The following is a 13,742-nucleotide window of genomic DNA, read 5'->3' on the forward strand; positions in this document are numbered from 1 at the left end:
TCAGATGGACAAGTGTCAAAGCCAATGGGTTGGCGTCACTTAAAACGTCCGACCAATCACTGTGGCAGCAACCCAAACGTCGTGGGCGGGCTCTGTGAAGCTGAGTGAGTGAGAAGCTTGTTGCATCAGGTTTTGTGGGCGTGTGGGAACGAATGTAGGTTAGGCTGATGTCCCGATACCGCCATCTACTGGTGAAAAGCTCGGACAGCAGGGTCAAATTTTGCATTCTTGTAGTCATGAGTCTAGTCTAGTGACTAGTCTACTCTTATCCAGACTGTGCTGCCAAAGACTCTGCAGGAACGGGAAGCATATTTGATGTAGCTAGCTGACTGTGTTAACTAGCTAACAACGTGGAGTAAGTAATGTTTGTTTGTTTGTTTGTTATTGTTTTCCCCCGTCCACATTCTGAATGCAACGCCTCCAAATTTATCAGATTTTTTAGTCTGTCATATTTTAACTAACAGCTGCTGTTAGCATTCACAGTCTTCTTGATATGACACCTGAAGTTGTAAAATTCGGCGATGCATTCTGTGTGTGTGTGTGTGTGTGTGTGTGTGTGTGTGTTGCGCGCGTGCGTGTCTGTCTGTGCTTAGATAAAATGTAAGCTGGTTAGGCTAAGTGGTTTTCAAACTTTTTCATGTCATTGACCCTTAAACTGACACAAATTATAGACTACGGACCCCCATTTGATAAGATTTTGTCCCAGATTGTAGCTTTTGTGACGACCCTCCCACTCTCTGGGCCCTGTCTTGCAGGAGCCTGGGTTAGGGCCCGAGAAGTAGGGCCCGGTGCACTCGCTGGGCAAACCTTCAGTTCAGACCATTCAGTCTCTCTCCCTTCTCACCGATAGACCTTTTGTTCTGTTAAAAAAAAATTCGTTTAATATCAATTAGCTTGTGTTGTTAGTTATTTTCCCTTAGTTTTAGTGACTTAATTATTGTTTTAACTTTTGCTTTGGTGTATGACTCCATGACTCCCCCCCATTTACTTCCTGGGGCGGGTTATAAAAGTTAAAACAATGCATTAACTTAAACTAAGGGAAATGACTAAACACAAACTTACATTAAACAAACCAACAAAAAGGTGAGATTGGGGAGAGACGGGGCCAGGTGCACCCAATCAGGCTAACAACCCCAACACCGGGCTCCTGCAAGACAGGGCCAGGAGAGTGGGAGGGTTGTTGTCACAATTTTAGATGTTTTGTTATAGAAAGTGTATGACCAAAATACTCATACATTCTGTCATTGTGTTACTGTATGATTGGAGTCCTGAAAATAAATGATTCCCCTTTTTGCTGGGGACCCCCTGGAACCCCCTCAAGGACCCCTGGGCGTCCCTGGACCCCACTGGGCTAGTTTACCCTATTTCTACGTCACACTATGGCACCATGTCTTATTAAATATGATCATATATCAAATTAAATTGTGGTAGAAATCATTCATTAAAATTAACCACGCATGCCATTAAGATATATTTCATGGATTTAATTGACGCTCGTTCTGTCTGTGTGAAAGAATGTAGTTTCTTGGTGAGAAAACACTCTCTTCCCAGAGAGATAAGCATGAAGAACCTTCTAGATGTTCCCCATAATATCAAAGATGTTCCCCATATAGATGTTCCCCATATATCAAAGATGTTCCCCATATATCATGTTCCCCATGGGACCCAAGTATCAATCATGTAACATGTTTGAATAATAACTGTCTCCAGCCTTCCATTGTTTTCAGTTGATGACAAACAAGTTATCAGACCTCGCACGTCTGCAGACATGAGAGAGAATGAGGATCATTGCTCTTGTCTTCTCTGCTCTATCATTTGATGAGTGATTTGTGCCACTCTTTTCTCAAGAGAATCTGCCACCACACAAATCAAGAGTAGTCCTACGTGTAATGTGAGCCACTGTCAATCAATCACAACACTCAAATAAGTCTCGCCAATATCCAGTCAAAGCTTTGTGAAGTGAACAGCTGTTCCCCATTACAAGCATCATGACTTCATTATTATATATCATGTAGAAATTGAATATTTAAACTTATGACTGAACACAAATCCATACCATCATGTCGGGTCTTTTGTGCCCAAAAATATACAGTATATATACAATTTCTGTAACTACTTCGTGTGTGATAACAAAAAGCCCAATTCAGCCTGAAAGTCTGTAATACATCAAATCAAGAGACCCAGAGAATATGCTAATCTGTGGTTTATTAACATAGAACATATCAGAAACATGGAGGAACACATCACACAATTGCAGATGTGCTTATCACAAACAATCACTTTGATGCTATTACTGTAGCACAATATTACATTTAGAAATTCATTGCGGTATCAAATAATTGCATTGAACATTCAACTGATAACATTTGAATCCTACTGAACTTTGCATTACAAATGCGAGGAATAGGATAAGCAAGTGGAAGAATTACAGGGGAAATAGTCTGTGACCAAATGCTGTGCTGAGATTCATTTGAAATAAAACGTCAACAAAACCTTTTTCCTAATTCTATTTACAAAGTCTCTTCAGTGCACACTGTAAGCAAAACACATAATATGCATCAATGAGTGATATTTTCATCGACTTGACTGGTTTAAATATCGTTAAATAAATTGTTTGACTTCTCAATAAGAGCACATTAACAAGCAAGTCCGTCTATGACGATACTGATTTAAAAAAAATCTCCACTTTACTATACAAACTCCCTACAGGTCCGTCGTGTAGGAGACCACTGGTGCAACTTGGAGATGAGCGAGATGTGTTTGGTGCTGAGACGGACATATTTTCCAGTGTCCTCAGTGTGCAAAGTTGCTGAGATCAGCTCATCAGCGCACCTGGCAGACTCTCCCTGGTAGGTCACTGCAGAACTGGGGGGTGGGGGGGGAGGCCTTGAAGTTTCTAACATGTATCACTGTAATTCTGTCAGTACAGAGGTGTAATACTAGAAGAACACTGATAGTAAAAAGTGCCACACAAGCAGAACGCCGTGGCATCTTCAATCTTCAATAGTCCTTCGCAGAAACTTGACTGTGGAGAGTATTTTCTGACGTGGCCTCCAACTCTCTCTAACTGTCTGTGTCTGAGGCCAAAAAGCCCTCGAGGGGAAGTGTCTCAGACGGCAGAGCTGTTGACAAAGCGGATCCTCTGGGAGTAGACGAGGTCAACGAAATAGAGGATCATGTTGACATTGGTGAACACTGCCACCACCAGCTTACTGTCCCAGGGGCAACTCCCCCGCGGGCAGTCGTCAGGCCGGTCGGTGGTGCTGTACTTCCTGTCGAAGCTGAAGATGGGCCAGATCAGCGCGGTGCTGAGGTAGAGGATCACGGCGAGGAACGTGTAGACCACCACGAAGCGGTCGAAGGGGAAGCGCAGGGCGGAGGTCCTGCCCGACACCGTCAGCACGACCACCACCACGGTGAGGGAGAAGCACAGGCTGTACACCACCACGCAGTACTGCGTGGCGATGTGTTTGGTGTACTCGCTGTCGTTGGCCAGGGCTCCGAAGATGATGCACGCCGCGAAGGCCTGCACCACCTTGAGCAGACCGGACACGGTGGCCATGTAGCCCACCACCGCCCCCGTCTTGGCCCGGGTCAGGAACACCTCGGCCCCGTAGGGGAAGCAGCAGACGCTGGAGCAGACGGTGGCGGCGATGCGGTAGTGGAGGACCTCGCAGCCCTCGGCGGGACAGCCCTCCACTTGGAGGAAGTAAACCGGGTAGACCACGGAGGCGGTGATGTACATGAGGGTGGCCAGCATGGCGAAGGCCACGGTGAAGTTGTCCCAGGAGATGGGCATGCAGCTGTGCAGCCGTGTGACGTCCAGGGCGAAGACGATCAGCGTGACGGCGAAGCAGAAGCTCCACACGAACATGCAGAAGGTGCCGTAGTCGGCGCTGTACCCCGCGCTGTGGGCAACAAGCGCCATGATGGTGCAGCCAAGGAGCAGCTGGCACATGCGGGCTGCACCTAAAGGTGACAGCACAGCATCCTTGTTGAGGTAGTGTCCGCCATGAGAGTCCATGGTCTCTGCTACGCACTGCTGATTTTGCCTTGATGAGAGTCTGGACCTCCTGTTCTTTTGCTTGGTGTCTTTGAGGCCTACTCCTCTCCTTCCTCTCAGCGACCTCGCCCTTTCCTTGCTCTGCTTTTATAGATGGCGCTTAATTACAAATCTCTGTAAATGTTCCCTGCACTTGCGTTGTAATTGCTGTGGTGTGCTGGAGATCAGGTTACACTCAGCCACTGTATTGTAGAACAGTGTAGCTCACAATAGTCATGGCTATTTTAGGTGAACTTTAAACAAATAATTTTCTTTTAGATGGGCTAGAGCTTTTGGGATCTTAATCCAATGTCACTCTCACACAGTTTGAAGTTTAATTGCTGTACCTCAAATAGTAATGCGGGAGAAGTATCAATCCTTTTTCAGTGGTTTTTACAATATGAGGCTAGCTGTTTTTAGAGAACGATGTCGCATATTACCCATGTCCAACTCAAAGGCTCCTGTGCGTGTCCGCAAACGTCTTGCTTTACCCTTCGATCACCGGGCTGTCCACCGTATCTCCTCAAACGTTCAAAGCAAAGTGAGACGTCCAATAAGCCTTCGTCTATGAGTCATATCCATTCAGAGATGATCTTCCAACAGTAGCGCAGAACAGGTGGACTAGTTTGTTGTCCTGTCAGTCAAGTTCCAGTCCTCAATGACTTTGTCCGTGTGATTCTTTGTCTGCAGGCCCCTAGCTCCTCCAACTCAACGTCACTCGGACTGGTTGCTCTCTCTCTCTCTCTCTCTCTCTCTCTCTCTCTCTCTGTGTGTCTCTCTCTCTTTGCTTCCTCTCATCTGATCTCCCACTCTTTCCCTGGTCACACAAACACACCCTCTCTCTCCTGTGTGTCAGTATGCGCTCAGCGGCTTGCCAGGGGTGGTTCTTCAAATGAAAGTTTGTGCCGAGGCCCAGGGTTACAGGCCCCACCAGCTCTATAAATAGGGGGTCTATATTCCACAAACGGGTGGGGTGGGGTGGGTGGCAAGCAGCAAGCAGGCAGCGCAGCACGGGGAGTCGTGTTTCTGGGGAGCACCCAGGGAGACTGAGTCAGAGAGAAACTGGCATTTATACACAGTGTAATGACAGGGAGCGAGGCTAAGACTCCCATTAGAGACCCAAATTGCATACAGGTCCAGAGGGATGATTATATGTGAGTTATTATGGCAGTTTTGAGCTATGCCTGTGAGAGGGAAGTGGAAATGGCTTAACAGTCGCTGAAAAAGCTGTAACCCGTTATATTAGCGTGGTTTTAGAGAGTGTTGCAGTGCGCTACGTGATTCTCTGAGCTGACCACCGCCTGAAATAATGGTTTGAATTTTACTGTATAATTGCAATGGATGTGCTGTAAGCCCCCAGATCTATTTAAAGATGCAGTGTTGGGAGCTCGGGGAGCTACATTGACCTTCACTCCCACTGATTGTAAGATAGGAATAGGAACGGTTGCAAGAAATAACAAGACGGCACGGAGAGATTTACCTTGAAATATTTGTAATGGGTCTTTTCTTTTCGGTCTGATACAAAGACATGCAATCAACACAAAGAGAAAAAAAAAACAGCAATATATTTACAATTTACAAAGAATCACTTCTCTGTGAAAATAGCACTTATAAATATGATTTACATAACAAAATAAATATGTAAATTACCAAATGTAGCTTGAGTTTTTTTTTTCTGTTAAAAAATATGTTACAGAATAAAATTACAATTAGTAATACCTTTCCTTCTCTGGTGTGATGTGAAATAGAGGTCCTTTAAAGCATCTTTTATAAGACATCATTACATATACAACATTGTCATTATATTAAAAAAGTGATTTCTATTATGAAATACAAGAAGGGAGTTACAATAGAGAGGCAAAGTGACCGCCTACTTCCTTCTTCAGCACTGTACCAGAGATTTTCATCCGCTATTTATTTTCCCATAGACATTTCGTAAAATGCTTATAAAATTTGTTTTACTTGTTCAAACCAAACGGTTCAGATATATTTAGAAACAGGAGAGACCACATAACATTTCACTCAAACCAAAACGTAAAAGAAATTGCGGATTTAAAGAAAATATTTTTTCTATGTAGTTTTTTAAGTTTTGGTCCGAGTGAAATGTTCTATGGTCTCTCTCCCGATTCTAAATATAGCTGAACCGTTTGGTTTGACGAAGTAAAACTATTTTTATAAGCATTTTACGAAATGTCTATGGGAAAATAAATGGCGGATACAAAGCTCTGGTACAGTGCTGAAGCAGGAAGTAGGCGGTCACTTTGCCTCTCTATAGTGAACACTTGAAAGAACCTATACAAATACTCAAAAAGAAATTATACAATACACGATATTTGTCTCCCTTTGAAAGCACATTGCATTGATTCTGAGGATTGTTGTACTACTGAGGTGACCTAATGTGAAAATCACATTCTGACACAAATGTGTTTGGGTTTGTCTGGTCCTCTTCTGGTGATGTGGCTGACTAAATGTGTTTGGGTTTGTCTGGTCCTCTTCTGGTGATGTGGCTGGCTAAACGTGTTTGGGTTAGTCTGGTCCTCTTCTGGTGATGTGGCTGGCTAAACGTGTTTGGGTTTGTCTGGTCCTCTTCTGGTGATGTGGCTGGCTAAACGTGTTTGGGTTTGTCTGGTCCTCTTCTGGTGATGTGGCTGGCTAAATGTGTTTGGGTTTGTCTGGTCCTCTTCTGGTGATGTGGCTGGCTAAATGTGTTTGGGTTTGTCTGGTCCTCTTCTGGTGATGTGGCTGGCTAAACGTGTTTGGGTTTGTCTGGTCCTCTTCTGGTGATGTGGCTGGCTAAACGTGTTTGGTTTGTCTGGTCCTCTTCTGGTGATGTGGCTGGCTAAACGTGTTTGGGTTTGTCTGGTCCTCTTCTGGTGATGTGGCTGGCTAAACGTGTTTGGGTTTGTCTGGTCCTCTTCTGGTCATGTGGCTGGCTAAATGTGTTTGGGTTTGTCTGGTCCTCTTCTGGTCATGTGGCTGGCTAAATGTGTTTGGGTTTGTCTGGTCCTCTTCTGGTGATGTGGCTGGCTAAACGTGTTTGGGTTTGTCTGGTCCTCTTCTGGTGATGTGGCTGACTGGTGCGTTAAGAGGTATAGACTAGGGATGTAATGGCACTGTGGTACAAAAAAATAAACAGAAACTAAAATAAATTCAAAGCATCAATAGTGATCGCAATCGATAGCCTGGTAGTTGGGCTGGGCAATATATCAATATTATATCGATATTGTTTGTGATATGAGAGAATACATCGTCTTAGATGTTGGATATCGTAACATCGTGACATGGCATAAGTGTTGTCTTTTCCTGGTTTTAAAGGCTGCATTACAGTAAAGTGATGTCATGTCCTGAACTTACCAGATTGTTCTAGCTGTTGTAATATTTGCCTTTACCCACATAGTCATTATAACCATATTACTGATGATTATTGATCAGAAATCTCATTGTGTATACTGTACATATTTTGTGAAAGCACCAAGTTACAACTGAACATTTAGCACCCTTTTGTAGAAAGCCTAAAAATACCAAGATGTGATTTTTGGTCCATATCACCCAGCCCTAATCATAGCTGTCATATCTGCCAAACAGTCCCTATCACTGTTAGAAAGCTATAGCTCTAGTCTACAGGGACGTCCCATGTTAATCTCAAGAAAACAATTGGAGAATTGTGCGTCTTTATTTTGACCCTATTTTTTGATTGACAATGGGGTGACAGGTGCATCTGTTTTTTTCTCTGTTTTGAAAAAGTGTAATTCAACCCGGTCTACATTTGTTGGATCTGTATTTTTTTGCAAACTGTGTGTGACTGTGAACAGCTTATCTGGCGTCATTCCATACATTGATTAGAAGAGACATGCATGTCTCATCTTTCTTTATCTCTCTCTCTCTCTCTCTCTCTCTCTCTCTCTCTCTCTCTCTCTCTCTCTGTGTGTGCCTGTCTTCCTCTCTTGCCATTGTCCCCCACTGTCCTAGAGGTAAATACAACAACAGTTCCTCCTGTCCCTTCCCAAATCCAGTGCTTTTCTCACCATTTCATGTGTGCCTGTTTGTGCCTTGATATAGGCTATTGTGTGATGATATGTAAGATGAACCCGACTATTAAAAAAAAAAAAGATTTAAACAATCTTATATCTTTATACACTCTATAGTGACTACTTAACATAGACAGCATCCTTACGTCATTGTGGCAGTTTGCCTTTCTTTTTAAACAATGACCAAATAAAAATCTATAGAAAGGATGAAAGCTACGTGTAAAAAAAACAACACACAAAAACAAAACAAAAACATCAATGAGCATCCTTAAAACTGGATTACATTCGTGATCTTTTTTTCTTTTACAAGCAAAAGATAATTTAATTAAGAGGAGAGTAGCAGAGAGGTGTGCCTTGTCATGGTGGCATGTAGCCCCTCTACTGTGTCACCACCAGCACTGGGTTGTGAGGAACTGTAGGATGAAAGCTGGGCTGGGACCAATGCAAGCCCCTGTGTTTGACTGAGGTCTGAGCTATGGTGAACAGGAGGCTGCAGAAGGGAACAGGCTAGGTAGAATGGGTTGCAGGGGGAGGCAAGAGAGGGGTTGGAGGTATCAGGTATGGGGGAAACTGGCCCAGAGAGGCCAGCTAGCCCCGCTGCTAGCTTGGAGTTAGTGTGTGTGTGTATGACTGTATGTGTCCCTTTAGCTGCCGCTGCTGAGCATGCCCAGTAGCTTGCTGGGGTCCATGCCCTGCTGCTGGGCCATCTTCTGCACGTCGAAGCCCATGTGCATGAGGAACTGGATGACGTTCATCTCCTGTCCCGTGAACTGGTCTCGGATGGTGGGGCAGGTGGGGTTGCAGTGTGGCCAGGGGCAGCTGTCTATCAGATGCACAGGGCAGCCCTTGGGCGGCGCCTTGTTGTTCCTGTTGTTTTCGTGCAGGCTGCGGTCCCAGCAGTGCAGCGCCCGGGGCAGGGAGGTGCCTTTCACCTGCACGTCGATCCAGTAACTGCATCACGACACAAGAGGGCGCTGTCAGCTCACACAAAGTAAAGCCCCAAACACCAAATGCTCTGAGCAAATGAGCAAATGTCTCTTTTGACAAACGCACACTGAACAAGGGGTTTGACATTTTAATAGTACTCACCTTCTGGTGATAACTTCATGTGATAGACAGGCTGGAGCAAACATAGCCCTGAAAAAAAAAGACATGATTCTTTTCTTATGTTTTCTTGGAAATGTATATGCTTTAAGTCATATAAGGCTGGTGGTGCCAGCTAGATTGTCTTGTTAAAATATGCTTTCTTGCATTTTGTTCTTTTTCCTGGCATTTCTCCCTATATCAGGGCAGGAATTATACCAAGGCCAGTGCCGTGGATGCCCTGGAGAGTGGCTGTCATGCCCCTGCTACCCACATGGCCAGTTTTGAACTGGCCGTTGTGCCCTTAAAAGACAGTTGCCGATTTCTTTTGCAGTCTGAGCGATGTTATGTGCTGTACACTGAATCCATTTTTCTATTAGGATGTTTATTCCGTTGAAGTAAAATGAGTGAAAAGGGGATTTTAATAATGATTGGTTTTGGCCTTGGTGCCCACATTTGGCCGTAATGCCCCAATACATTTGTATTTATCAAAGGCCAAAGGGGCCTTGATCTAAAAATAACTTAATTCCATTCTGTTCTGTGGTTGATTGTTGATCAGTTAGATCTAGTTCATCAGATCATTCTCTGTAAAGTACTTTGAGACATACATGTGATGAAGGGCTATATAAACAAACAAAGAAACGTGAACTGATCTGAAACCAGGCTATAATTCTATTTAAATGAATTGGTTGAAATGGAGGCAGTGGCTCTTACGGGACGTCTTTGAGCGTGTTCCTGAGCTCGATGCCGAGGTTCTGGATGTAGCGCCACTGGCCCTCCTGCACAGGCTGGCCCGTCAGCTGGATGTTGTCCACCGTCAACTGGGCCTCGTCAAACAGCCACTGCACCACAAACACAGGGCCTGCACACAGGGACATTCATATAGGCCTCTGATACATAATACACACAACCTACAGTGACACTAGGGCTGGGCAATATGTTAATGTTATATCCATATCATCACATGAGACTTGATATCGTGTTAGATTTTGGATATTGTAATAATATCGTGGTATCGTCATAGAGCACAAATGTTGGCTTTTCCTCGTTTTATAAAGGCTGCATTACAGTAAAGTGAGGTAACATAGTCCAGCTTCAGAGAGTCTACAGTATTTGCAACGTTTCTGTGACAATTCATGAACATACGTGCAGGTGAGGAACGGAAAGCAAACAAAATATGTTTATTGAATCTCAACTAATAAGCCATTAAAACAACAAAGTGAAATAGTTGAATTGTTGAATATCAACTAATAAGCTGTTGAAATGTTACAAATATTCTATAGACACTCTGTAGGCAAGTGATGTACGGTAGTTTTTTTCTTTTACTTACCAGACTGTTCTAGCTGTTCTGTTATTTGCCTTTACCCACTCGATATTAACATTAATGATGATTATTTCTCAAGAATCTCCTTGTGTAAATATTTTGTGAAAGCACCAATAGTCATCCCTACAATATTGTCGCAATATCGATATTGAGGTATTTGGTCAAAAAAAAAAAAATTAAATGTCATATCGCCGTGCCCTAAATAACATACTCAGATACGTGTAAGTGCACATGCACGCACGCGCGCGCACACACACACACACACACACACACACACACACACACACACACACACACTTGAATGTGCATATTTTCATAGTAAAGAACAAGACCAAATACTCACTCTTTATTGAAGGGAAGACTCTGTAGCCAAAGAAGCAGTTCCACTCCTCTCCTTCATGCGTCTGCCTGCACCTCTCTGGTACCACTCCTCCCCAGTACCTGATGGGGCAGGTGAGACATCAGGGCACGCTGTTAATATGTTAGCAACTTGATTAGCGCTCTTTATTATCACTATCTCATCATTTGACTGCAACTAAATCAGTCCATATCAGAAAAGTGTTGATAGTCATCAGTGGCTGCCGTACTTGATGCCTCTCTTGATGGTCTCGGTGGGCGAGCAGTTGACGGTGTCCACACAGTCAGTGCAGTGGTACTGCTTGTTGTCCAGGAACCAGCCGGAGTCGGACAGGCCTCGCACCTGGATGCCTGTGTGTCCTAGCCCCTCCAGCAGCTCTGCCACATGGTCCACATTCAGCAGGACCCCCGTACCACCCGCACTGCAGGCAGCAATATGCACAAAATATGAATGAGATGTAGGAGATTTTGTATTAAAACTCAAATAGTTAGACACAGTAAAAGTGTGACCCGTGAACACACCTGCTTCCTGCTAGTAGTAGGACCTTGGCGTTATCCAGACCTTTGTTCAGCAGGTCCTTCACAACCTCCTGAATAATCAGTGAGCCCATGAAGGCGTAGCCACCTGCACACAAGACAAACAGATGCTAGCACTGTCCAATAACAATACAAATGTAACTTAGCAGGGACAGGTGTTGTGGTTTTGTTCATTCGATAATGACTCACTCTGGTCTGTTTTGGCTGTAGCACCACTCCACACGTCGCTGGAGCAGTAGGGGATGTACCTGCACAAGCAACATAATGTCATAATTATTTTTTATTTTTTAAGATAATTTCTGGGGGAATTTTGATCTTTATGAGATAGGACAGTAGATTAACAGGAAGGGTGAGGAGAGAGAGAGAGGGTGGGGGTGACATGCGACAGAGGGCCATGGTTCAGATTCTGCGCTCTACCAGGTGAACCACAGGGGGGCCCATCTTAAGGCCTCTTATACCTGCTTATAATTACAGCGTGCAGGATGTTTAAAATTACCAGCAATGATTAAGCATTATACACACACTCAAAAGGCAACTTACACCATGTTGGCATTCCACCAGTGAGGGTTTTCCTCGGGCAGTGGCGACAGGATCCCCGTGCCTGCAGAGCACAGAGACATAGATCAGAGGCATAGATCAGCATGTGTCATTAGTCATCCTGACACTCCCACACACATCCTCATCCTCCTCATCATCAGCCCATGGATTACAGTTATTACACGCCAATGACAGAGGGAGGCGTCTCCGCTCTCGCAGCAGAGGGCGCCAGGTAGCCCCGCGCCGCAGCTACTTTATGACCGGGTGTCGCTCTTTCAATAACACAGCAGATAAGCACGGATACATCTCGTCCTTCTCATTACCGAGGCTTTACAGTGGGCTCTCTGTGCCCTTTCCTCTGGGTGATGGGAGTGCTACAGGCTCCGCTCTGTATCGTGGAGTAAAGGCCTATGTCCACCAGCTGCGGTACGGTTCTGTGTAGACCCACACCCATGTAATCTTGTCAGACGCATGCGGGATCCGACAAAAATAGAACAGGTGCCTATTTCTGCCATACCGCATATGTCGCCCATCTATTAACATGGGTGAGAGTCTGTCCCGGCGGTTTTACCGGAGCTGCACGGAGCCGTACCGCAGCTGGTGGACATTGGGCTTAAGGGCCAATGTCCACCAGATGTGGTCCGGCTCCGTGCAGCTCCGGTCCGGCTGCCCGAATGGACTCGCACCCATGTGATCTTGTCAAACGCCTGACAAGATCACATGGGTGCCAATCTGTTTCGGCAGCCGTACCGGAGCCACACGGAGGCTCACCTGTTTTCAAGGATGGGTATCGTTTCGTATTTTTCCAATATATATCAGTGCTAAAATGATACTTTTAAACCGATACCGGTGTCTAAACCGATACGTTTTTACATTTAAAATTTTCCTAAAGATGATTTTTTAAGAGGATTTCAAGCGGCACGCTCAAAGCGATAATGTTAGTGAAGGTGCGTGCTGCACCGGTTTTGGAGCACCGGAGGGTGGATATTTCACTCTGCAGCTCGGGCATGGTACTTAAATGAGGCACAGTAGAAGCAGGGTATGAACGCGCACTCTCCGTCTTAAGTGCAGTTTTCCGGGTGCAAGGCTCACAGAAGTTCAAAATAGGGAAAAACAGCCAGCACTAAATGAGGCACCTAAATCTGCATTGCAATTCAGTCTTGTAAGTAAAGGTACTGGTACCATAGTGGTACCGTGTTTCGCTACCCAACCCTACCTGTTTTGGTTTGAGGCCACTTGGATGAGCTCATCAGTCTCCTCATGGTCTCATACCGGCTGTCACAGTTCTCTTTATTGAAGCAGTACCAGCCGCCTGGACATAGGCACACACACACACAAACAAACATGAGATACATAATTATTCAAAGGCCTGTTTGGATGGATTTTGTAAAATATTACACTTTTTTTTTTAATTAATCTTCATTCATAAAAAAAAAATTCTTTGGTAATGCCAAACTAAGCACATCAAAACTGAATATGAAAGGAGAAACATGATGTAATTTATTAGAGAGACAAAACCATAATACTGACCCTCTAGGAATATCAACCACCGTCTGCTGCCTCGGGATTCTTTCAGGTAATACCTACAAGAGAGCAAAAGATATGACACATAACACTAACCAACATAACAAAGCACATGTCATGTGACTTTTATGTTCATATTACTGTGAATATGTTTTGAAGTTCCTCCATTTGCCTGCATGACAGTCAAGCTGACATTCATACATGTAAGCAGAGATAAGCAGGCTACTTTTCACATCATATAATACTATGGCTTATTTACCTATGGAGAAAGAGAAATATGAGATCAAGATGAGATGAAGATAATACGTGA

The 13,742-nt window shown here is 44.4% G+C and overlaps 2 protein-coding genes across 2 annotated transcripts in view; both read right to left on the reverse strand.

Moving 5' to 3' along the window:
• Window positions 1-2,935: 2,935 nt before the first annotated feature.
• On the reverse strand, window positions 2,936-4,024 carry myadml2 (myeloid associated differentiation marker like 2; the record flags this gene model as incomplete). Its single annotated transcript, XM_083648696.1, has 1 exon — window positions 2,936-4,024. One exon carries the CDS (start codon window positions 4,022-4,024, stop codon window positions 3,110-3,112), a length of 915 nt encoding a protein of 304 aa, XP_083504822.1. The 3' UTR covers window positions 2,936-3,109.
• A 4,690-nt stretch (window positions 4,025-8,714) lies between these two features.
• Window positions 8,715-13,742, reverse strand: part of notum1a (notum, palmitoleoyl-protein carboxylesterase a) — a gene marked incomplete at both ends in the record, with an annotated part of 9,944 nt that continues 4,916 nt past the window's right edge. Inside the window, 10 exons of the mRNA XM_083649096.1 lie at window positions 8,715-9,021; window positions 9,160-9,207; window positions 9,868-10,015; window positions 10,821-10,918; window positions 11,065-11,256; window positions 11,357-11,459; window positions 11,561-11,619; window positions 11,912-11,972; window positions 13,125-13,220; window positions 13,439-13,491. Coding sequence (XP_083505222.1) covers window positions 8,715-9,021; window positions 9,160-9,207; window positions 9,868-10,015; window positions 10,821-10,918; window positions 11,065-11,256; window positions 11,357-11,459; window positions 11,561-11,619; window positions 11,912-11,972; window positions 13,125-13,220; window positions 13,439-13,491 — 1,165 coding nt within the window. The remainder of the gene's footprint in view (window positions 9,022-9,159; window positions 9,208-9,867; window positions 10,016-10,820; window positions 10,919-11,064; window positions 11,257-11,356; window positions 11,460-11,560; window positions 11,620-11,911; window positions 11,973-13,124; window positions 13,221-13,438; window positions 13,492-13,742) is intronic.

The sequence above is a fragment of the Poromitra crassiceps genome (genome assembly GCF_964638095.1).
Source record: "Poromitra crassiceps genome assembly, chromosome: 13".
In the NCBI taxonomy this organism is placed as follows: Eukaryota; Metazoa; Chordata; class Actinopteri; order Beryciformes; family Melamphaidae; genus Poromitra; species Poromitra crassiceps.